This window comes from Dermacentor variabilis, chromosome 8, assembly GCF_050947875.1.
Source record: "Dermacentor variabilis isolate Ectoservices chromosome 8, ASM5094787v1, whole genome shotgun sequence".
In the NCBI taxonomy this organism is placed as follows: domain Eukaryota; kingdom Metazoa; phylum Arthropoda; class Arachnida; order Ixodida; family Ixodidae; genus Dermacentor; species Dermacentor variabilis.
Window position 1 is genome coordinate 17,544,895 of NC_134575.1, and position 23,028 is coordinate 17,567,922.

General features: G+C 45.4%; 1 protein-coding gene across 2 annotated transcripts; it reads right to left on the reverse strand.

The window, feature by feature from the left end:
- Positions 1-5,900: 5,900 nt before the first annotated feature.
- Positions 5,901-18,345, reverse strand: LOC142589724 (plancitoxin-1-like). 2 transcript variants are annotated; one of them, XM_075701285.1, is made up of 8 exons: positions 18,134-18,345; positions 17,602-17,692; positions 16,060-16,261; positions 13,533-13,605; positions 12,265-12,429; positions 9,609-9,809; positions 7,944-8,188; positions 5,901-6,632 (listed from the first exon to the last, which is right to left on the reverse strand). In XM_075701285.1, the coding sequence occupies exons 3-8, from the start codon at positions 16,234-16,236 to the stop codon at positions 6,528-6,530; spliced, it is 966 nt and encodes a 321-aa protein (XP_075557400.1). In that variant the 5' UTR covers positions 16,237-16,261; positions 17,602-17,692; positions 18,134-18,345; the 3' UTR covers positions 5,901-6,527. The 2 variants fall into 2 exon arrangements, with proteins under 2 accessions (XP_075557400.1, XP_075557399.1); XM_075701284.1 differs by lacking the exon at positions 18,134-18,345 and having other exon boundaries at positions 17,602-18,127.
- Between the last annotated feature and the right edge of the window lie 4,683 nt (positions 18,346-23,028).

Sequence of the window (23,028 nt, forward strand, 5' to 3'; positions counted from 1 at the left end):
CAGACATGTTCTAAGCGAGTTTCGCAGTGTGCGAATTTTTAAGTATTTTATAATTAGACTTGCCTAATTAGGCCCAGGTGTAAAAGCCTCCATTTTCTAATGCATAATCTGTGAAATGTAATATCCCCCTAGGTATATGCCAGGCCTATGAGTTTGCAAATTTCGGGCTTGAAATAGTCCTAAAGAGGTGCCTATGCTGTTTAAAACATGACATCTATGACGGCTTCCGGGCTGCGCAATCGTTTCCGGAGCATGCAGTTAGCAAAAGCATGGCCTTTGAGATTTGTTTCTATTACTGAGAAGTGTCTATCGTTTGGCCAGTGATATAAACAACACCTATCGGGCCGGCAGCCGGCAGTGCAACGCTGAAAACAGCTCCAGTAGTATGCGCCATACTGGCGTGCAGCCAGCGACTATATGACCACCACACTGTCATTATATCAATATTGTGTTGGCAACCGGCCTGTCGTTCTCGTACCGAACCATGTTCTATGGACATGTACAGCACGTAGAACATGATGTTTTATGCATTGCACACATCCTATAGACAGATATCCAAACGACATTACAAATACACACGATGGACAATTTCAGCCCCATCCAGATAACGTTGCTGTAACGTTGTAAGAATATCGCAGCTAGGCATATGTGGCCACAAATAGATGCGTACTTGAGGCATGCAGAAGTCCATAGAACATCTAGAGGATGTATTTCCGTTCATGCTGGCGAGCTATACTTGCAGGCACCACAGCATATGTACTACCAAGAACAAACTGAATATAATGTTCGCAGAAGACGCTGTGTGGCACAACGACCACCTATCTTGTGCGCATGTGCCCCTGTCGTGCTGCAAACAAAATGACTGCCAGGGAGCGCACGCCATCCCTCGACCATAGTGTGCTGCACTACCAATCTATTGCAAAAAAAAAAAGTGAAAGAAGAAATTTTGTGAAACTGACGTTTATTTACGGGCACAAACCGTGGTAACTCAGTGGACATGGCGTCCTGCTGCTGAGCACGAGGTCGCGGGTTCGATTCCTGATCGCGACTGACGCATTTCAGCTGGAGCGACATGTGAAAACGCTCGCGTATGCTTGTATTCTGGAGCGGGTTCTACAGAACGCCGTATGCGATCGGAGTCAATCCGGAGCCCTTCGCCACGGCGTCACTCATGCCTTCCGCCGCATTCAACCAGCAAAAGCATGGCCTTCAAGATCCGCTTCTAAAATCCAGAGGGCGCCACTCTTTGAGGCGTGGATTTGAGACACGTTGAGACGTGGACACTTCTCACCTTCTTCCGTTTCTCCCCGTAGTGTGGCCCCAACGCGTGACTTCCAACACACTGCGTGTTGGATGATTATGTTTGTTACCCGCTAGTTTTGATTCTATGCGTGCTTCTTCGGCGGCTCGGCCATGGCTCTGCCACCATTAGCTCTGCATGCAGAGCGTGAGCACTGAAACCTACCGCGGGCTCTAGCGCCATGATCCGGTGTTTGAGCTACTCGCTTGGCTTCAACTGCGGTGAGCAGGTGCATTTTCCTTGTCCTTTCCTACCGCCGTGACTCAAAACCCACCGCGCAGCTTTGAGACATTTACCCGCACGGTTTATTGATATTTCTTTCTTCTCCTGCTTTGCCACAGGAAACTGCATTGTTGAGGGCACAAAGGTTCCGGTAAACCAGAGCATCTCCCTGACGGATCCCTGCGAAAGCTGGAGCTGTTCCCCCGTGAATGCCACGCATGGCTTCGTAAGCGGCAATGGGTAGGTTGCTCAGTTCTTGCATTTTTTTCAGGAGGCGCCTCAAGAAAAATGTGTCTTAAGTGGAGTTGGATACCCACTTTTCGTGAACCCAATTTGTGTGACAACTCTTTCTCTTTTTCTTTCTTTACCTCTTTGTTTAAAACTACCATCTGTGAAACGTCGGTGAAATACACGTGAACACTAGTTTTGCATACTTTAAAAAAAAAGGTCAGCAATGTCATGTACTGTCTATATGTATAGGCCGAGTTCCGGCCGAAACGACAGTAAAATCCTACTATCTTTCCTGGGCACTTCCATTCTTTCAACTATTTCTGTGCCGGATCCTGTGATCCTATGCTTCACTGATATATATATATATATATATATATATATATTATATTATATTATATATATATTATATATTATATATATATATATTATATATATATTATATATATTATATATATATATATATATATATATATATATATATATATATATATATATATATATATATATACACAGTATTCGAAACAGTAACGCAGAGTAGAAAGAACAACGAGAAAAAGCACTAGTGATAGTTTAATACCAACAGGCAGAAATCAATTACACAATACGGAACAATTTGATAAACAAGAATACGCTGTAACAAACAGGCGAAGCTCTCGACTAAGGTATAACAACGTATTTCATTTGTCGCTACTGCGCTTGTCACCGACCCCATCTTTAGTCTATAATAAATAATAAATCACTGAACTAAGGCAGTTTACCGCCCTTATGAGGACACAGCTAAACACTTAGGGCTTTGTAGTCGAAGAATGTTAAAAAAAATGACTAAAGGTCCCTTCGCATAAAGCCGCGACCGGAAGGACTTGGTGTAGGAATTTCACGTCTCTATTCATGTGTCAGTAGACGTATGAGCTGTTTTCCATCGATTGCCGTTTAAGCAAGGCACAGATAAAGCGCACCTTGCTGTGGCCTTTATGTTTACTGATACACGGTATTGTTACGCTATCCAGCAAGTACTCGTCGAATGAAACATGTTCCCTCCTTAATCTCCGTGCATAAGTTTGGTTTTCTTGCTTTCTTTATCTTCCTTTTTTTGGGGTAAGGGGGGGAGGGGGTGGGGGAGCGCGGCACGCAAGGGGCTTCAGACAAGATGGCGTTGACCCGTGCAAAACAATTATAACTTAGCGCGCGTCGACACCTCGGAGATACATATGATATACAAGTTGTTCCAGACGAGAGAGTTCACGAATGAGTGCAAACGAGCACAAGCACAACTTGTAATGGCAAATAAAGGTTTGCGTGCCTAGGTATCTAGGAGGCACATATGACACACAGGAGGCCTCAGACAAGAGGATTTACGAACAAGTGCAAACGCCGAGAGTAACTTGCTTTATCAAGTGAAATTTTCTTTCTCCGTGTAAATTAACGTGGCACTATACCCCTTTCGCCGGCTTGTATTCTACCACACTGAGACGACTACTAAGAGCGCACCGCTTCTCCAGACCTGGGGCTGTGGATAATTCGTTCTCGCGCTGCCACCTCCGATCTTATCGACTACCTCGGAAAGATGGCCATGTCGTGTACGAAGCCAAAATCTTGTTCACCTGTGAAAATTATTTATTTCGGAGGAATCCGTAGGAATTAAATTTGGGCCTCGTATTTAATACGGATGGCAATTTGTCCTCGCACAAGACTTGGTCCACTTCAAGAATTGCCGCAGAAATAACTGGTGCTAATCAACGTTCACGCACTTCGAGTTAACTAGTTGGGTTTCCCTCCCATTAGTGTGGGCATGTTGGCCTCCTGTGTAGCCTCAGATGTACCTGTAGCAACTTTGATATAAAGGCTGTGGTACAACGTCCGAACCTTAAACCATGAGAAATTGTTTAGTGGGTTGTGTTCTTTGCGAGGGTACCCACATGGGTTTGCGTTGCAGTGCGAGATATATTTCAACGAAAAAGTCGACCTCTTCTTTTGGGTAACTTCGTTAGTCACCTTGCTGATTTCGGCCGCACTCAATTGCTTAGCTCGCAGCCTCTGAGATCGCAACGGAGCGGGTTCCATATCTGCGGTGTGACACTTAGTTTGTGTCCTCCAATATTAGAAGCGGCGCTCAGCTGGCGCGCGCAGTCTCGGATGCCACGCTTAGCAGAATAAACTTTTTCCATATTCGCGTTGTGGTCATGTCATTCCTTTGACAAGAGAAATACTAACCTATAAATGCCCTTTCTTTCTCTTCTTTCTTTCCTTAAGGTGCAGCATGACGAAAGTAGATGGCAAAGGCCCATGCAAGATGAAGGCTCAGGAAGGTGGCTACCCCAAGTGTTGTCCCACCATCGATTGCGGCAACGCTAACGCAGCCACAGGATAAACGTGTTCGATGCTTAACTTAAGCATACAAGCTTAAGAGTCTCTCCTGTGCTTAAAGTTACCACAAACCATCAAAAAAGAGGATTAAGAAGATAAAAACATTTATTCAGATAAAATGGCGTCATTATTTCATTTAAGACGAATTCATGGTAGAACACTTGCTACACGGAATTCCTCGTCGTACAGTTGCCTTGTGAGAGTTATTTTTGGGGCCAGTATAGCTGGAAGGGGAAGGGTTGAGTGGCGCAACTTTGTCCATCTTGATAAACGGTGGCTTTCGGGATAGCAGTCGTCAGTACTTAACACCACGATGTGCGTATTCCCTAAACAAAGGTAGATGTCTCAAACATAGCGGCCATGACACATTTCCGGCTTCTACAATCGCTTCTGGTGCATGCAGTCCGCAAAAGCATAGCCTTCGAGATTGATTTGTATTGCTCCGATCATGCGATCGCTGTGAGCTGGGTTTGAACACATTTTATTGGTGTCCAAACAGTTGGCTCCGGTAAAGGCTTGCAGTTTGCGTGTTTCCGGTTTTCGTGCTGCTGTAGGTCAGGGTAAAGTTTTCAATGTGTTATAGCAAGGATGAAGACAACGGGTAGGCGTACGAACGAGTGGCAGACTTAACGGAACCCGTTTTTCATTCGTTTGGAACTTGTACTCTGGGGTTCAGAAGCAGGGATGGTTGTGCCGATGTGCGGAAATGTCTCGTTGAGTCCAGCCAAATTTCCTGTGTTATCTATTTCTATTTTGCAGTTTCTTGTCTGCTTTTCAGTAAATTATTGCTGATTCTTACTCTTATTATTGATTTAGTTAACCATGTAATTTCACCTTTCAACAACACGGACTTCATACTATTCCGAAAATGCACATCCGATTGTAAATTGGAACAAGCGACCTATTTCTTGGCTAATCCTCATAACGGGTATAAGCGAGATGTGCGATCGGCGACAGAAAAGACGGCTGTATGTATGTATGTATGTATGTATGTATGTATGTATGTATGTATGTATGTATGTATGTATGTATGTATGTATGTATGTATGTATGTATGTATGTATGTATGTATGTATGTATGTATGTATGTATGTATGTATGTATGTATGTATGTATGTATGTATGTATGTATGTATGTATGTATGTATGTATGTATGTATGTATGTATGTATGTATGTATGTATGTATGTATGTATGTATGTATGTATGTATGTATGTATGTATGTATACTGTGCGCGTTAATATGCCTCAAATAAAAACAATATGAAGGTACGACCCGACCGGAAAGAGCGTCTTCCTTGTCCTCTTGCACAACTGTGGACCAACTGGTCCAACAACAGGTAGTGATAAGGATAACATGGCTGAAAGGCTCGCAGTTGCGTGAAAATTTGAGGACGCGTGCTACGCACCCTCTCAAGTAATCATATTTCTTGATTTCGCACAGTTTAGAGCATGATCAGTGAGCCTTTGAAGCATGTCATACCTCTTGTATAGTACAGTCATTTGACGTCCACTGCCCGGTCCTGTGCGGTCCATGCTTTGTCTTTGGTCTTCCTTTGCGCTGTTAACATTTTTAACAATCTCAGTAACTAACCCTCTCTGCTACCAGCAATTATATGGTACTAATGCTGCCCCTCGCACACTTCAGCGAGCTATCTGCAGGCTACTCAAGAATCTCCTTCTCTCTGCTGAGAGACAGTTACTGCGCTGCACTTTACCCCAACCTTTCCTTCCCATAGTCAAGAATCTCCTTCTCTCTCTCTACATAAGGCAGAGACGGATCGAATGATTTTTTTTTATTCCCACTTCACGTCCAATGATCATAAAAGAGGCCACAATAGTTGTCCCTTGTTACGTCTATGACGCGTGTGGAAATCGCAGCAAAAAGGCAGAAGATTGGGTGTTTGCAGTGCGAGGCAGCCCAATCGCAAATGCAGATCACCAGAGGGTAGCTTGTGAAACAACAGAGTTTGTGTAACAGGTTGGCATGTTTGAGAACGCACCGCACTGCATGTTCAAATGTGATTTTTACAGCTAGCGTTGGCTACAAATATGGCCACGTCAAGATTATTCTCGGCTTCTTCAAGGCGAGATTATGCTATGTGACAACCTAAGAAGTCAGTACAAGCTCCGTCCGAAAAAGCACGCGGCAACTGCCCTCTGCGCCATCGTACTCGAAAACATAGTCACCTAGAGACGCCGTCATTGAAAGACGTTAGTCTCCGCTATGACGTCATGGAACTGGGCGAGCCTTATTGGCGGGCACATCTCCCCATTTTCTCTTTGAACAGCGGTTCATCCTATTCTTAGGTTCCTTATTCTTAGGTTGTCACCGACTATTGTCAACGGACGCAAAGTGGGGCGACCGTTGGTCACAGTCCCTCTCGCGGCTGACTGCATCACAGCTGAGCTACACGGGACATCCCGTGTTGACGATGGCGCTGCGTCTGAAGAGAGCCTGCACCACGCCATTGTCGAAGCAGAGGGCCTCGCCGCCCCGGGTTTCTTGAGATTCCTGCGCCACAAAGAGAAACAACCATGACCGGCCTAAGGACGACTTTGCTGAACTTTACGTTTAAGTAAGAGACGTTCTCAATTAGTGATCGTTCCTGTCCTGAAACTTTTGTCTCTGCCACTGCAACAATTGATACGACATTTTTCATCGAGGTTCAGCGAAATTCGGGCAGAATTTAGCTACCTCATGTTAACAAAGCATGCTATAGAAATCTTATGTTTGAGAGGTGTATATATTTTGATGACACAATGGCATCAGATCCAACGCACGTGCGTTTGCCACACTCAAGAAAGTAGCTTGGTGGCTCCTATCTAAATACGCGAGAGTATAGAAACGGTTTTGCCGAGCATCCGCTGAAGCAAATGTAATGACGTCTAAGGAGCTCGAAAGAAAAACAGAACGTTTTAACCTACGGAATTTCGAACACATTTTTATTTATGCCACCAAGGCTTTTACAAAAATTGCCGAAAAATCGAAGTGTTAAAGAAAATGAAGTATCAAGTTTGCAACTTTGTAATTGAACTATAAAAAAAAGCATCAAAATTTTGAAAGCTACTTCTACTGGGACACTCAAGGCGAAGAAAAATGTTGCATTAGACGTTGTTCTGAGTTATGTCAACAATTTATGAATAAATACTTCTCAAAGCTCACGCGAAGCATCAGATGCTCTCACGTTGGTTGTGAACTATCAAACAGATACGGTTTGCACAATGCTGGTATTCGTTAATACTCGCCGTGGTGGCCTAATAAGTATCCTTGCTATTGCACTGCTAAGCCTCAGGCGGCCGCATTTCATCGGAGGCGAAAGGCAAAAATGACCGTGTACCGCGCATTGGGCGCACGTTAAAAGAAACCCAGCTTTTCTATATTAATCTGAAGTCCACCCACTACGGCGTGCCTCATAGTCATGTCTCGGTTTTGGCATGTAAAACACCAGAACTCCGTTTAACCATTCGTTCCTGGTACGGATTTACGTAATCTTCTTGCCATATTTTCAAAACTATTATTTTGGAAATTTTATTTTAAAAAATTATTTAGTCTCTCAAACACAACTGAAAGTCAGCATAAATGAGCTTTCTCTCTTAAAAGTATAACACATCAAGCACAATGGCTCGGCAGTTGCCGAGTGAGATCATTGCTCCATTTTACGCTCATTTGCATATGGGAAAAGGAGTCGACCCCGAGTTAAAACATTCTGCCGATGCCTGTCTCGTGAAGGACCCCGTACAATTTGTATTACTGATCGCATTTTTGCCTGCGTCGAAATGGTCGTGCTAATTGTTCGTTGTGCCCATCGAAAGTGTGGCCCACCATTCGATTCATGGAAGCGAAGCAGAACACGTCTCTGTCGATGGTTATGGCCCACTTGCTGTGGTCCTCGGTGGTGTTGAACGTGACCGCATTGTCTGCGTCGAACCTCAGCACGATCGAGTCAACGTTGACGACGGTGTAGCTGGAATTGCACGCGGGCGGCAGCTTGCCCCCAGCACCGTTCCTCCAGGACTGCACGGCGAGGTCGCCTTTCAGGTCGTTGGCAAGTACCCCAGAATAAAGGTCTGGAAAAGCGAGGTGGAATAGTCACATATGGAGATGCATAACTGAGACCAGAATTGCAGTTAAGGAAACTGGAAGACCACTTCTGTTCGATCTAGACGCTACCATTGTCGATGACTACTCCAGCTGGAAGACAGTTTATGGCGAGCTGGTAGTAAGTCGGCCCAACGCGTGACTCTATGAGAGCCGGCCTAGTGGCCGCGAATAATTGGTCCTGGGCAATTCTTAATCGATGCAAGTGTGTTCGACTGCTATGCCGACTTTGCCTCCAGAGCGGGAGCACTAAAGCCTACCACGCCCTTTACGTGGCGATCACCTGTTGGGCCGACTCATTTGGCTTTAATCTTGTTGTGGAATGCTCCCACCCCCCACTTCTTTCCTTTCTCCATAATTCCTTCAGCGCTCATATACAGGTTACCATTTAATGCACAAAAAGAATATAGACGTATAGACCTGCTAAAGCGCGTCGAAGTGCTACAATGTGTATATTATTTTGTTTTGTTTACTCTTTTTCGCGAACTCTTCGTGTCGCTTTATTAACTCATCAGAAGTAGCAAATCCTGCTTGTGGTCTTAGGTAGGGACGTCAAAGAGAGACACTAAATTATTTAGATGCATAAACTTTTTTTTCACAGCTTGGTATACATTAACTGCAGGGTAAGAGGTCGGTTACTAGAAGAGACAATGACGGCCAAAACATTTCCTAAATTCCCCGCGGGAACCTGAATGACAATGCTCGTCTGCAGTGACGGCAAATATTTCGAAGCACTTTCTTCTATATCCTGGCCGTTAGGGCGCAGTAAAAGCTCTCAAATCTTGCTACGTTCTATTTTTGGTTCGTTTAGAAAACAATCGAGCCCATGGTTACAGACAGAACTAAGACTCAGTGGACGCCGTCAAATTCCATGACGTCACGCATGGCTATAGCGGTGCTAGAACTGTAGGATGATGTCGTCACCCGTCGTTTATCATTGCACGTTTTCTTTTTTCTTTTTTCCTAGCTTACCAAGGTTCCCTTTCACTGTAAGGGTGGCTTTTTTTCGGTATTCTAGAACATGAATTTACTCATAATTTACTTGAGCTCGCGGACAGCTCAAATATATGTTAACAGGAACGTGCGAGCGCGTGCTCGTCGAACCCGGCAGCAACTGTCGTTGTAAGCAGACGCGTCTAAGCGTTAATCGGTTAAACAAAACCGATAAGCGCCATCTCTAAATAGGCACCCGCATTAGCCACCGTTGTACAACCACCGCGTCGTGATAACCACCCGCGCATGCGCGTGGTCCCCGCCGGTGACGCATGCGGCCGTCGTCGCCGGCAGGAGGCGTTGCTGCGGGCATCAAGGGCACGCGCATGCGCTCTTGTGTTAGCCCGTCCGAGCTCCTTACATATTCGCGCTCGCGCGGGTGAAGACTGGCCATACCTTCGTCTAGGGTGGCCCTTTTGCCGTACGCTCGCAGGACGGTGCCCCCGTCGCTGGTCAGGTTCGCGATGAAGAGCTTCTGGTCAGTGGCTCGGACGAAGCTGTCCTTCGCGAGTAGCGCCACCTCTGGGTACTTGTCCTGCATCGACTGTGGCACCTGGCGGGCGTACACGTTGGCGTACTCGGTGCGCAAGATCCTCGCTGCCGAGATCACGAGGACAGGCGTGAGTGTGTACAACAATTTCAAGTTTGCATAATGCCTTCGTGTCCGAGCGCGCCAGTTACAAATGTCTCATTCAAATGTCACATAGAGTATGTGTGGGTGTGCGTTCAATTCTGTTGTTACGTAGTTACTTGTTATATCACGTTTCTTATAGTATACACAGTTCTGTTGGTCCAAACTAAGATTGGTGTGGCTAGCACAATTACCGGATTGTACGAGGGGCGTTCCGAAAATATGTTTCGTCATTTTTCTTTTTTTCTTTTTTGAAGGAGAGGATGGTACACCAGATGAAACAAACAATCGCCATATGAATCGTCGCCTGTTGCTGCTTCAACCACGGAAGCAGCGTCAATGGAGGAGTAAATGCGCATGCGCAGAGCGCCGAAGAAGAGAGAGTAGCAGCAGACCGGTGTGCCCGAGCTTATTCGAGTACAAATCACGATGGCAGACGGACTTGTGCTGACAACGTGGTCACCAATGGAAGTGCGTGCTGTTAACCTGTACGAATGGGGAGCACCTGTTCCGTGCATTGAAAGCTGCGCTCTCAGGACGACACTTCCTAAACAGTGCTGAGGTGGAGTAGGCTGTGCGACAATTCTCTGAATCTCAGGGCACCGAGTTTTACCAGAACGGTTTCTTCAAACTGATTGCGCGCTACGGCAAATGTCTCATTGTCGGTGGCGGCTATGTGGAAAAATAGTGCAAGGGTGTATAGTTCATGATGGCATGGCGTATTTTCTTAATTTTTTTGGCAGTAAAGTTTCCGTGTGAAAATAAATGACGAAACTTACTTTCCAAACATCCCTCGTACTTTAGAAAAGGAGGCTTGATAGAAGCAACATTTTCGACTGCGGAGTTTTCTCTATCTCCCTCCCTAGCCAGCAAAACGCGAACTTTTGTTGGTTTTCCAAGAGCCTTTTAATAGTTTTAACTTGTTTACGGAACTGTGCATATATTATATGCTGCTTTTTGTGAACTATATTGTACTTTCGTGATTTGCTAGCGGAACTTGCATGCATTTGTGCGCCTTTGTACGCTTATTATTTTCTTTGTCATTGGACGAGGCATAGCAAGTTCCACCTTAACCCACTGATCTCTAGTTTAAACTTATTTTAGGCTTGTGTCAATGAAAATCTCACAAAGTCAGTTATTTAATCACATAGTGACGATGGCAATGTCGGTTAGCATCGATTCCATGCCTCACGACAATCGTGGTAATCGTTTTCCGCAAAGACAGAAAGCGTCAAAACTGAACAGAAAATTAGGAAAATACGGCTCCACACTGTAATAGGAGTACAATTTTGTATGTACATTAAGGCGCTCTGACGCTAGCTAGTATGGTTCTCAGTTTACAGTGTTTGGACCATCATTTAAAACCAAAAAAAAATGGCAGCCATAACTCCTGTAGAGCGCTGCGTAATGCGAAGCGTTGTTGTTTGGTCGTACAAGGGCCCTTACAAACCGTGGCAATTCTTAAATCGAAACGCGCGTCGCAGGCTGTGAAAGATACTATGTTTATTTGGCATTCCATTGACAGAGGTTATGATAGTGATATGCTTTGCAATTTTATATTGTTAAAGTGTCTACAATTATACATACACACGTCATCTGACATGATTCCTCAGTGCCGATTTGTTCAGTGATTGTGTCTTCGACTGTGTCTTGACCGGTGACATTAGTGGTGATTGGACTGTTGTGCTCGCCAATTAGAGCGAAGCGAGCTCAATGTGTGTCGTTTCTGACGTCAATGCACGATTGTGGAAGAACTCAGGCGCGCTGCGCCTGGAATTCAAGAGCTGATTTGTCGTTCGATAAGGAATTTCACTCTGTTTCGTCGGTGCTCTTTTGGCTCTGAAGGTCACCTTGATCGCTCTCCCGGCTTCTCACAACAGCTGCGCACTCCAGATGTTGTTCTAGGTCACGGTTTAAGACTCTGTATTCGGCTGCAATGGCTTCGGGATCGGCCCACGGAAACGGTCGTATGCATGGAAAGACACACCGGTCTACATTCCAGAAGAATGCTAAAAATAATCTGAAATGTCAGTGGTCCCAGATGTGATCAACGCAGATCATCAACTATGGAACTCCACTTTGGTGTCACGGTGCTTCACTGCACACACAGTCATCACTTCCTTCCTCTTTTCTTCTTTCTATTCCCCCTTTCCCTCACCCCCAGTTTAAGGTAGCAAATCAGACACTCCTCTGGTTGACCTCACTGTCTTTCCTTTCTTTGCTATCTTTCTCTCTCTCTTTCTCTGAAACGTCAGGTCGGTACTCTTTTAGGAAAAGCGAGAGTAAAAGCGGCGTAACAAGAGGAAGGTCAACGAGACGCCACAGCTTATATATACGTAACAGTGGGTGTATAGCAACCGTGAGTAATGTATCCAAACGTCTCTGCCGACAGCCTGAGCAAAGCTGCAGCAGCGCCCTTACCAATCGTATTGACTTGTGGCGTCGGGAACGTGACGCACATGAACATCTGGCCGTTTTCTCTGCCGGTGTCCGGAAAACTGTACTGGCCGCTCTGCAGCCCGTCCACGAATCTTGGCACGCTGTGCAGGAGCCAGACGCCAACCGCATTGTCGAACAGGAGCACACCTGTGGCACAACGTGCTGTGTTTATAACTACAGCATTATCATACGCTTGTTGCTAATGTGCTGCAATATTGCAATCTTGCGAGTCTAATCAAGGAGAATGGGTGCTTTGGATTAGTCAGAGCAGTTCCAAAACAGTAGGGGCCTTGTTCATATTGCTTCTCGTTAGTTTATAAGTGCTCTCGTCGGCAGCCTTTGCTAATCGTACGGTTAGCTGAAATTCTGTTTTGACGAGCAATTCTAGCATAAGAGGTTCTTTTGTGAACACAATCCAAGATGTTTTGGAACTATGGGTATATTGTGATGCATATTTAATCACTATAGAACTTCCTCCTAAATTTACACGAAGAAATGGCATCGCCATCGCTCAGCTACCAAAAATTAATGGTCAGTTCACGGACCTGTCTAATCTTCGTTCTTGTGGCTACAGACGACCTTGTGGTTCTAACTTTTCAACTTCTTCTTCAGTGACCTATATTTTCAAGCAATCATAATTTTCAAAACGCGTCAAGGCAGTGAGGCATTGCGAAGGTGAATAATTATCACATTTTTATAGCATTCTTTGTTGTACAAGGCAATGGCTCGTGGAATAGGATTAATTTCCGAAGTCGCAAAGATAGTTGAAGCCAGAAGCACGAAGTGTATGCAAACTAACCAACTAGCCCCTATACCCACGCTGAATGAACCTCCATGCTTTCATGAAGCGCGCTGAAAGAATAGCACGACGTTTCTCTCCTGTAATTTTTCTAGGAGACTCTATGTGTACCACCTGCCTTACGGTGCGTCCCGTGCTATTAGTGGATCGGGGAAGTTACACGTGGAGTAAGAGAGATTCTTTTTGCTGCAGACCTCGCAGCGTTAAGTTTGTTGCGAAACTGCTGGCTAAGAGAAGTCTCAAGAAAAGTGACAGGGCTTTTCTACCTTAAACCATATTGAATTATAAGGTTTTACGTGCCAAAACCACGATCTGATTACGAGGCACGCTGTAAAGAGAGACTCCGAATCAATTTTAATCTCGTGTAGTTTTTTAACGTAGACCTAAGATCTGAAAACACGAGCGTTTCTGCATTTTGCCGCTATCGAAATGTAGCCGCCGCATTTCGCACCTTTGCAGTGGCCGTTGCGCGTTCCATTGTAGATCGGCGGTGGCTGGTCGTTGTAAACAAAGTACAGAATGTCCTGTCAAAATAAAATAAAGAACAAGCATGTTTCAGACATTGTCCTTGCAATTGCGATGAAGGCTGGAAAGGTAATCATAAACCTAGTCAAAATGTAAGCAGCAGGTAAAGGCCTCCCTAGGTTCAATGTATAGCCAGCATTTGACATTAATACACGCCGTTCCCGGAACCATGGGCCATCTCGTCACAACTACAGTGTTAGGCAGGGGCCGCCGAGAAAGGAGGAGGAGGAGGAAGAGGAGGACGAAAAGGAAAATAATTTATTCGGGTCCTGTACAAGGTGTTGCCACCTGCCTGGCTAGTCCCATACTGGGACTGGAAGGTCAAGCGTCCTAGCCCTATCCCGGGCGTACTGGACAGCCAGGACTTGAGGAATGTGATCCTGGATTTAATCATTCCTGAGAACCAATTCCGGGAAATGCCAGCTTCTTTTCTTTTCTCCGTTATCTTGCAATGCTATAGTGTGAAGCAACTCCTTCAGCCTAGGTGCAACTTCGTAGGGTGGAAACAAACAAAGAGGCAAAAAGGAAACGGCATACACAAGTGCTAGAACTAGAAATACAGAATACCGCTTAATTAACAGTGTAAAATATCGGGCCACGCTTTCTCGATGACAAGGTTAGTGCGAAAACCCCCACGCTGACTTCTCAGGCTTCCGCCATCAGTGGTAGTGGATCTCCGCTAATGAGCGAGAGAATAGGTGTCAGATGACTCTCAGAAATGATCTCATTAGAAAACCGTAGTCAGCGAATTTGAATGAAATTTGTGGAACTTCAGAAGGAACGGTAACTTCCGTTGATTGTATAACATCCAGAATTTCGATTTAGGTTCTCAAGTTCTTGCACGAAAAGTGCCGGAATTCTACAAAAGAAGTGCAGCACAAGTGAACAGCTCTGTAACTCTGCAGCCAGAAACAGACACTGCAATTTTATAAACTGAACTTCTTACTGTGTTTGAAGTGCACAAATATGGTGCATCAGTTTGCAGTCGACGTGGTGCCATCACGCCGTTTACGGCGATCATGCAGATGAGCTTTTCAGAAATTGTTAATTTACTTTGGTGCGTGCCCTGTCTCACGAGTCATTTTTTCACACTTTAGGTGATCGAGTACCTAAAACTAAAGAAAATGCGATATCGTTGTTGAACCTAATACTCCACCTTTTTTTCAGCTTTAACATCTTCAACGATTTCGCAAAAGAAATGACAGCCTAAATCAAAATATATGCTGCGTAAATTTATACGAATAAACCTTTTTTTTAAACCTTGTGAAATTCTCTGGTGTGCATGCGGAGCAAAGTGATTTTCCAATTTATTTGCATTTAGATGAGAACTCCTGTCGTTTGGCCGGACTCCAGTATGTCGAATAGTTTGGAAATGAGCCAAGCTCTTCGCGTATGCTTCTTTGTAAGTGTACCTTGCGTATTGCTCAGTGCTTAGCATATGTCTTGACAATCAGCGAAGCAAAATGATTGGACGTGACAGAAAAGCAAAAAGAGAGTTTTTTTCACTCGGATCTTCTCCCTCTTCTGTCCCCTTCAATTGTTTGTTTCTCTTCTCGCTTCACATTAAAATTTTTTACACCCTTAAGGGTAAAGATGTTAGCCGATGTACAAACCAAAAGTTCCCTTAATGGTGTAGAATGCATCAAAAGCACACAAAGTCACACTGAAGGCTGCAAGATCCGCAAAAGCACTTATAAGTTCTGTGCGGGTGCTCTTTTTTGCCTAAGGATAATCTTGGATTCTCCTATGGCTGACACCCTTAATCTTAGGGTGCGAGAATGTCTACTGCACTGGGCCCTGTCATTCATAGATTATTTTCTTCTTTTTCCGTCACTGGCTGCTCCGACTCCAACTCTTTGTTATCGCCGGTGTCTTACTCTTGCTAATTGATACAGGTGACATAAATAATTGTAATTGAAGCAGAAGAATTCTGATAAAAAACGGCGCCCTATCGTCTAGACTCTAGACACTTATGAGACGGTTTACCAACAAGTTCAAATTTAAACCCATTTGTTCAAGAGAGTCGTGAGGGTAGCAAAAGGCAACAACCAGTACCAACTGTACGCTTGCATCGAATCAGCCATCCACCAAATCACTCATCTCCACCTCACAAGTCGCTTGCAGCATTGTGGAAGCCGTAAGACTCCTCAGCCAATAGGAAGGCCGCATGCCCCTCCAGATGTGCTCATCCGCTTCGCGTCGTCTGCTCACTGCCACAGTGAATTCACTGTACAGGACGCATGAACGCACAGGTCTCAACTTGTGGTGTACCGCCGTAACGTATCATGTACTAAGCAGAAACAGATCTCCCCAACCCCGCCACAAATCAGACAGTTACGCCCGGAACTACATTCCGCTGCACAAGGATACTGCCTGCCCCCACCGCGTGCCTTCGGCAGCGCTGCAAATGACTTCTGAGATGGAGTATAGTTTTACTTCAAGCAGGTCGCTACCTTTCGTGTAGCGTTCTCGTACAGCGGGGCCAGCGTGAGAGCGACCGGGTTCTGAGCTTCGTACAGGTCATGCTCCGACAGCGGCCAATAGCGCAGCGGTTCTTGGCTGGTCCGCGAGTCCACGTACACGAATTCTCCTCCCTCGGGCGTGAAGGCGTTCTGTGGGTTTGATTGCATCCGCGGAAACTTGTACACGATGAACCTGCAGATAATTCTCCCTCAGCAAGGATCGTTCCAACTCATCAACATGTGGCAGAACAGCGAAAAATCTGATGACCTAGGCGATGAGCAAGAAGCCTTCCAGCGGCAGGCTTCAACTAGTTCGTGAGCTTAGGAATAGGCAACCGGCCAATGAACCCTCGTAGGCTACCTCGTGGCACCAAGCCTGTCACATTCGTGACCCCCCTCTATGCAATACGAGAGAAGCTTAACATGAATCGTTCTCTGCGGCTTTCATGAAGTAGGCAGAGTGGCTTAGACGGGACCCTATACCCCGCGGTAGTTGAACCTTGTTTGTTTAATGACTATGGATAAATGAAGAAGTTAAAAAGTCAACGCTACTGATTTCCCCTCAAGCGTGCACACACGTGCCACAGAAACACAAACACACTAAGGATGCAAAAAAAAAAAGATATATCTCCAAAAAGTGATCCTCTGAATTTAACTGTGGTAGTTTCATGCCGTAGTGCAGTGCCGACTCCGCTGGAATGATAAGAATGAAATAATAAACAAAAAGGGTCAATCCTTTCCGAATATGTAGTTGCGAAGGCATGTGGTTTCAAAGGTGTGCTAGACCAGCGCTATAAATGGTACAATTTTTATTTTGCATCACTGACTTTCATATTACCTGCACGCGTTATATTATGTATACGTCTCTATGATATCCTCCTAAGGATTTAACATATTGCTCATCTGTCTTTTTTCTCTTCGCTATATTCTGTACTACGATACTCAGGTATGTCACTTTCCTGCTGCGATCTTTCATGTCATAGGCAGCATTATAAAAAAAAATAATAATATAAAACAAGTAAGAATGAAATCTCAATTTACGGCTCTATAAAAAACATGGCACTAAGGAGCTCCGAAATGTTTTAAACACATGGGACACTTTACCGTACACACAAAACTATGTACACGAGCATTTTCACATTCGTCCACCACCGCCACGTGGCCGCAGAAGCCGGGAGTCGAACCCTCTACCTCGCTTTCAACAGCAGAACGCCATGTAAGAAAGTGTACGTGAGGGAAAGTTATAATTGCATAACACAGGTATTTAAACAGAAGGTGACCCTGCGATTCGTTATGCGCGCTCGGGCACATGACCACCGTCCAATGGCAAGCCGTTCTGACTAGCCCCGGATGGTGTCAAGTGCCCGTTCACTTCGCGATTGGGCAGGTTCACGATGTCTCTATTACTGTCACGACGCATCGCTACTTAAGTGGGATAGGCACATGACGTAAGGAACGTCCAGCAGATAAACTGCTCATCACAGCGCTACGTAGTGGACTTTTTTTTTTTTTTGGGGGGGGGGGGGGACTTACCAGTCAACATCCTGCCCGTCTTGATTCTTGCACCTCGGAGACGACGGTACCGTAGCGCAGCTCACCGAAGCGATGGCGTGGGTGAGCAGTGCTGCAACGAGCGAGAACTTCATCGCGCTGCCTTAACACTCGCACTGCGAACGGGAGCTCTAAACGGCTCAGAAAGATAAGAGATGGCCGAGCTTTGAAGGGTTTAAATGAAAGATTGGCGGTCAGCTGATGTGAGCTCTGTACTCTAAGCCCCACGACTCTGTCGAGCCCACTTTTCGCTTCTGTATCAGTCAATAACAAAAAAAGAAGCGATTTCGCCGCGATATGCGAAAAAAAAATTATCGCCTATAGTAGAGAAACTGTGGGACCGGGCAGGTCCCAATCGGGCAGGTGTAACCCTTCTGGAAAGCAAGCAGCGCTGAGCCCCCGTATTTGCAGGAGCGATCGCGAGGCAGAAATTTCAGATAATGAGAAGAGGGGGAGTATTTAGCTAAGCTGTCATTTACGCGTTGCCTAGGTCTGGCCCACGCGTTCCACCTACCCTATGTGCTTGCTTCGAAGAGAACGGGCCACCAATGGGAGCCCCAGGCACCCGAGCGTGCCGCTACAACAACTGTACACGCGCGGTGAACCTCGACAGCTGCTCGTAGATCCGGTTTTGTTCCGAACAACAACTGTATTTTTTTTTTTCGATCAGTGCAAAGGCAGGAGGTTCCGCGTTGCCGCATCTCAACCGACCGAGTGATTCACCTCTTCACGGTTCATCAGTGAATGTGCGACTGCTGCATTTGGCGACCCGCTGTATCCTGCTGTGTGTGCGTGTGTGTGCAAGAGAGGGACAGAGAGAGAGAGAGAAAAGATTACGCAGTTATAACGGTGGCAGCCGAGGGATTTACGCATATGACCGCTATAAGGTCGCAGTTTATCTCGCGTGACATGTGCAGGGCCCGGCGAAGCGTAATGCCGCGTTTTCCGGCTTAAATTCCGCTGACAGTTTCTTGTTTGTTTGTTTGTTCTTCTGTTTTCTTTTTCTTGTTTATTTATTGATTCTACATCCTTTGCATCCTATCCTTATGAGGCTCTATCTTCTTTTTTTCCTTTTTTTTCATTTCTCTACTTATTCTCCTCCTGTCTAATGGCTTTTTGACAGTGTTTTCAATGATCTTTTGGAATAACATTGTTTCTTGTTGTTGTTGCCTATCGAACGCTATCACCTCATTTCTGAGAACCAGAGCGTGTGAATATTCCTCTTTATTGCATCTCATTCGCAGTAGGCGAGATAGGCATGCCTCATAATCAGGAAGTGGTTTTGGCACGTAAAACCCCATAATTTAATTAATTTTAGGCGAGATTACAAATGTTACTGTTATTATAATCTTGATTGGTTAGGCAACGAAGATACATCTAACTTGGTGTTCTCCTTTAGTTTGTTGAATCGCTTTGGGATGGCATAGTGTTTGAGATAAAGGCTGCACTTCGAGGAGCCACGGTGGGGTTAGGTTAGGTCAGGTTGCATACAAAAGGGATAGTGAGCGCAGGAGAGAAAGAACGAAAGAATAAATTACCTAAATATATGGTCTAAGGGGGACCAAAATCAAGAAGGGGGCCAACACATGGAGTAGCACACCTTGGATTAAAGGTTACAAACGGGGATAAGGTGCCTCAGAAAGGCTGCCCTACATTTCGATAGGTGGACCTATCTTCGTCCAAGGCGGCCTTGTGATTCTCGGTAGGTTAGTTCAGAACAGGTTAATATGGTGACGTCACGTGTGGTCGTCGTCGACGTCGGGTGCCTCTAAAAGAAGGGCATTCAAAAGAAAATGAAATATGCCGAGGACGACAAGGTCACGTTTGGCGAAAATATGTGCCCACATATATGGAAGCGTAGGCCTGCCTTTCTGAGGCACTTTACAGCTGTTTGTGACTTCTATACCATAGTTGGTTTAAGGTGAGTATTTTGCCTAAGTCGTGAAGAAGGTAGGGAAGGTTTCTAAGGAGGTTGAAAGGGTGAACGCGTCACGCTTTTTCGTAAAATGCCCGTCTCATTCGCAAATTCGCAGAGTCCTGAGCGACGGGAGGAAAGGGAAATAAATAACGAAACGAGGAATAAGCAAACGCAGCGAGAAGGACGGGCAGGTGCCGAACACGCAGTGCCGTGCGGCCTCAGGACAGCGCAGAGAATCGTGCGCACAAACAGAGCTCGTCGCACGGGAACAGCGCGTGAACAGCGCGCAGGCACGGAGAAGAAATGAAGTGCGCACCTTTTCGCGTGGCAACAGCGTGTATCACGCTTCCACATTTCGCGGAAACGCTAATAGCTAGCGCAGCATTTGTGACCATCGTATTATAACCGGCTGCGACGCGTTGTAAACGGCGTTTTTTGGTATCGGTAAAATTGGACACTACGTCTGCTGTTTATTTGCTAAGATTTGTTGAAATATAAGTAAGAAAGGAGGTTTACTTATCCTAGATTGGTAAATTCTATTTGGAAAGAAAGAAAGAAAGAAAGAAAGAAAGAAAGAAAGAAAGAAAGAAAGAAAGAAAGAGACGAGGAAAGAAAGAAAGGAAGAAAGATGCACAGAAAGATAATTTACACGACCGACGTGACGATATCAGCACAACCATGTGCGGATGGGATGCGAAGTGTGCACGTTAACGGAAAAAATAAACACTTTACGTGCGCTTGCAGATCACTATGCGGAATGACGCACATCCACAAAGCTTTTTTTTTTGTTTGTTAGTACTACTTGCAGGTTTGCTGGGACAAGGGACAAGGGACACAAGGAAGACGACAGGACAAAGCGCTACTCTCAAACTGACATCGTTTTATTGCGTCACTTATTTTACAGAGAGCAGAATCTAGAAGAACATGCGCAGTAAGCACCATGTGCAGGAACCACCGCAACATCCGATCACCAGAGCGCGCTCATGTGACGCCTTGTCCTGTCGTCTTTCTTGTGTCCGTTGTTTTGCGCTAAACAAAGTAATTATGGATTCGCACCAACCAGCCCGCTAATGCGTCCTGCTTATCTTTGGCGCCAATTTCTGGCGCTGGGTATGTCCCAATGGGTCTCTGCTGGTCTTCACTGAACCGCTTTGATGCCAACTTGGATCACTGGACCAGTAGGTGGGTGTCCCGCTCTTCAATGAACCTCTTTGACGCCAGCTTGGGTAACTAGGTATGCTCCACTGGGAATATGCCGCTCCACGATGACAGCAACTATTCTATAAATTTATCCGATGCTGGCTCGAATTGAACACACATTACAAGGGCTCCTGCACGCTTAACGTAATGACACGAAGATTTGGGCTTCGTGCTCACGCAGAGGCCTATTTGAGTGTGAATATTTGGTGGTCTGGAGAAAGTGCAAAGCACTGGGTTTCTTTACTCCAGGTCCCGATTTTGAATTCTCGCCCAATCTACAGCATGTTCCAGGGGTAAAGTGACGTCTGACTCGGGCAAAAAAAATTGACTGCCAATGGGGCAGCAGTAGTCCGGGTGTTACCAAATTAGAAAAGCTTGCTGAGCTTCAAAAATGCGCTCTCTCGCCAAAACCAGAATTAGCCTCCTTGGCGCAGCATCCGGTGACTCCATTCGTTATAAATCTCGCACAGCCATGTTCCTCGGTCCTCAGCAGCTGTGAAACATTTGACCGCGGCGGTGTTGAGACCTGCCACAGAGCAGAGGGTGCTACGAATTTCTGTATGCGAACAAGCAGCCTCCGTAAACCGAACCACCGAATAATGGAATACCCGAAATCCAATCACATCTCTCAGGGGATAACACGAGGAGTGCGTGTTTTCTTTTTTTTTTCAACGCAAATTTTATTGTGTAGTTCAATAAGTGTTCCCATGCTGCCATGGTAGCAACGTGCGGCACTGTGCTCGGTATACGGGGTGATCACGTTTAGGCTTTCTAGAATGTTTAAAAAATCGCCTGCCGTACATTACATACTTCTAGTCCTTGAGCGGGATTAATCAGAATGGCAGACATTGCTTTCACGGCAAATAGAAGCGCACATTCAGCTAACTAAATACAACCCCAGTTACCTTCTTGGTTAATTACTTTACGACACATATTGCAATTTACGAATTGTAGCCTGTGAGCCTACAAAACGTGTCCACTTCAAATGAATTTCCAGAGCGACACCAGTTTGGAGATGTGTACCATCAAACTCACCGTAAATACGTAGTGTTGTTCCACTTACATTTTTAACAAAACGCTCTTTTATGCATTGAAGCACAAAAGTAATTGGCATGCCCATGTATTTCAACCCAAAATTAGAGAAATGCTATATTGAAATTGACATGTCAACCCGGAGATTCATTTGAAGTGGATACATCTCGCAAGCTCACATGGCTACAATTCGTAAATTGCAATAAATGCACCGTATGGTAAATACTTAGGGACCTAATTAGCGATTCTTTAATTAATTGCTTATGCGTTTCAGTTTGAACGCCTTCGATGGCGACATGGGTATGCGCCACCTCGAATGTGCCGCTCTACTGCGACGAAAGGTTCCTATAAGTTTCTCCGATGCTCGGCTGAATCGAACCACTAACAGAAGGTCTCTTTGCACCCTCGTGCTCTGAGACCTCCTGTATCTTCAGATATATGTAACGTATTTTGTAACTGAATAAAATATTCTGAGTCTTAATCTGATTCTGATTCTGAGTTTCTGGTACTAACAATTATCGTCTCGTCGAATAATCCAAGCCTAGAACAATAATTACGCTATTTGCCACAGGCGATTTTTGAAAATTCCAGAGAACTTAAATATGACCACCCAACAGAATGTCACACTGAGAACAGCCAGCAGCGCAGCGTGAATCCTTGAAGGATATATAAGAACACGAAAGGTAGTGTTTGCCTAAACTCGTTGGCTTCACGTAGCAAGGGACCTTTGCAGCTGAAAGCACTGAAGAAGACGGAAGTGGCGGTGACACAGCTTTCGGTTGCTAGTCCGGCGGCGTGCCGTCTTCCCTTCTCTCATTGTCAGTGCTTCCAGCTTGAAAGCTTCTTTGATATGTGAGCATGTGATATGTGTGGTATGTGATATGTGAACCTGTGATATGCGAATATGTGGTATGTGTACATGATATGTGAACAGACCATAAGAACGGGCAGCCGGACGCCGGCGTTGGTATACCCTGGGCAGCGCACAGGAGCATGCGTCGAATGTAGCTAGGCGATGCTGTCGGGTCGTTTAGGCCGGGTGTAGGGAAGCGTTTCAAAAGACACGGGTTTATGTAATGAATTACACCAGGTGTCGTGAAGTTTGTTTTGCAAATTCGGGGGTAGACTAAAGGCAGTGAGGAAGCCGACCCCCAATGACTTCCCAAAAGTGTGAGAAGTACCTTAGACAGCTTCACTGATGCGTGGATTGCTTAGACTTGCATACGTGGGCTAAGGCTTGTTTAGTTACCTGCTTAATA

What these genes read in the sequence shown, in the direction of transcription:
- LOC142589724 (XM_075701284.1), bottom strand. Translation starts at nt 17,714, where the DNA reads ATGAAGTTCTCGCTCGTTGCAGCACTGCTCACCCACGCCATCGCTTCG. An exon ending in GCCACAAGTCAATACGATTG is followed by an intron (nt 9,810 to 12,264) that starts GTAAGGGCGCTG and finishes TGATCTCGGCAG; the next exon opens with CGAGGATCTTGCGCACCGAG. An exon ending in AAGGGCCACCCTAGACGAAG is followed by an intron (nt 8,189 to 9,608) that starts GTATGGCCAGTC and finishes TCGCTTTTCCAG; the next exon opens with ACCTTTATTCTGGGGTACTT.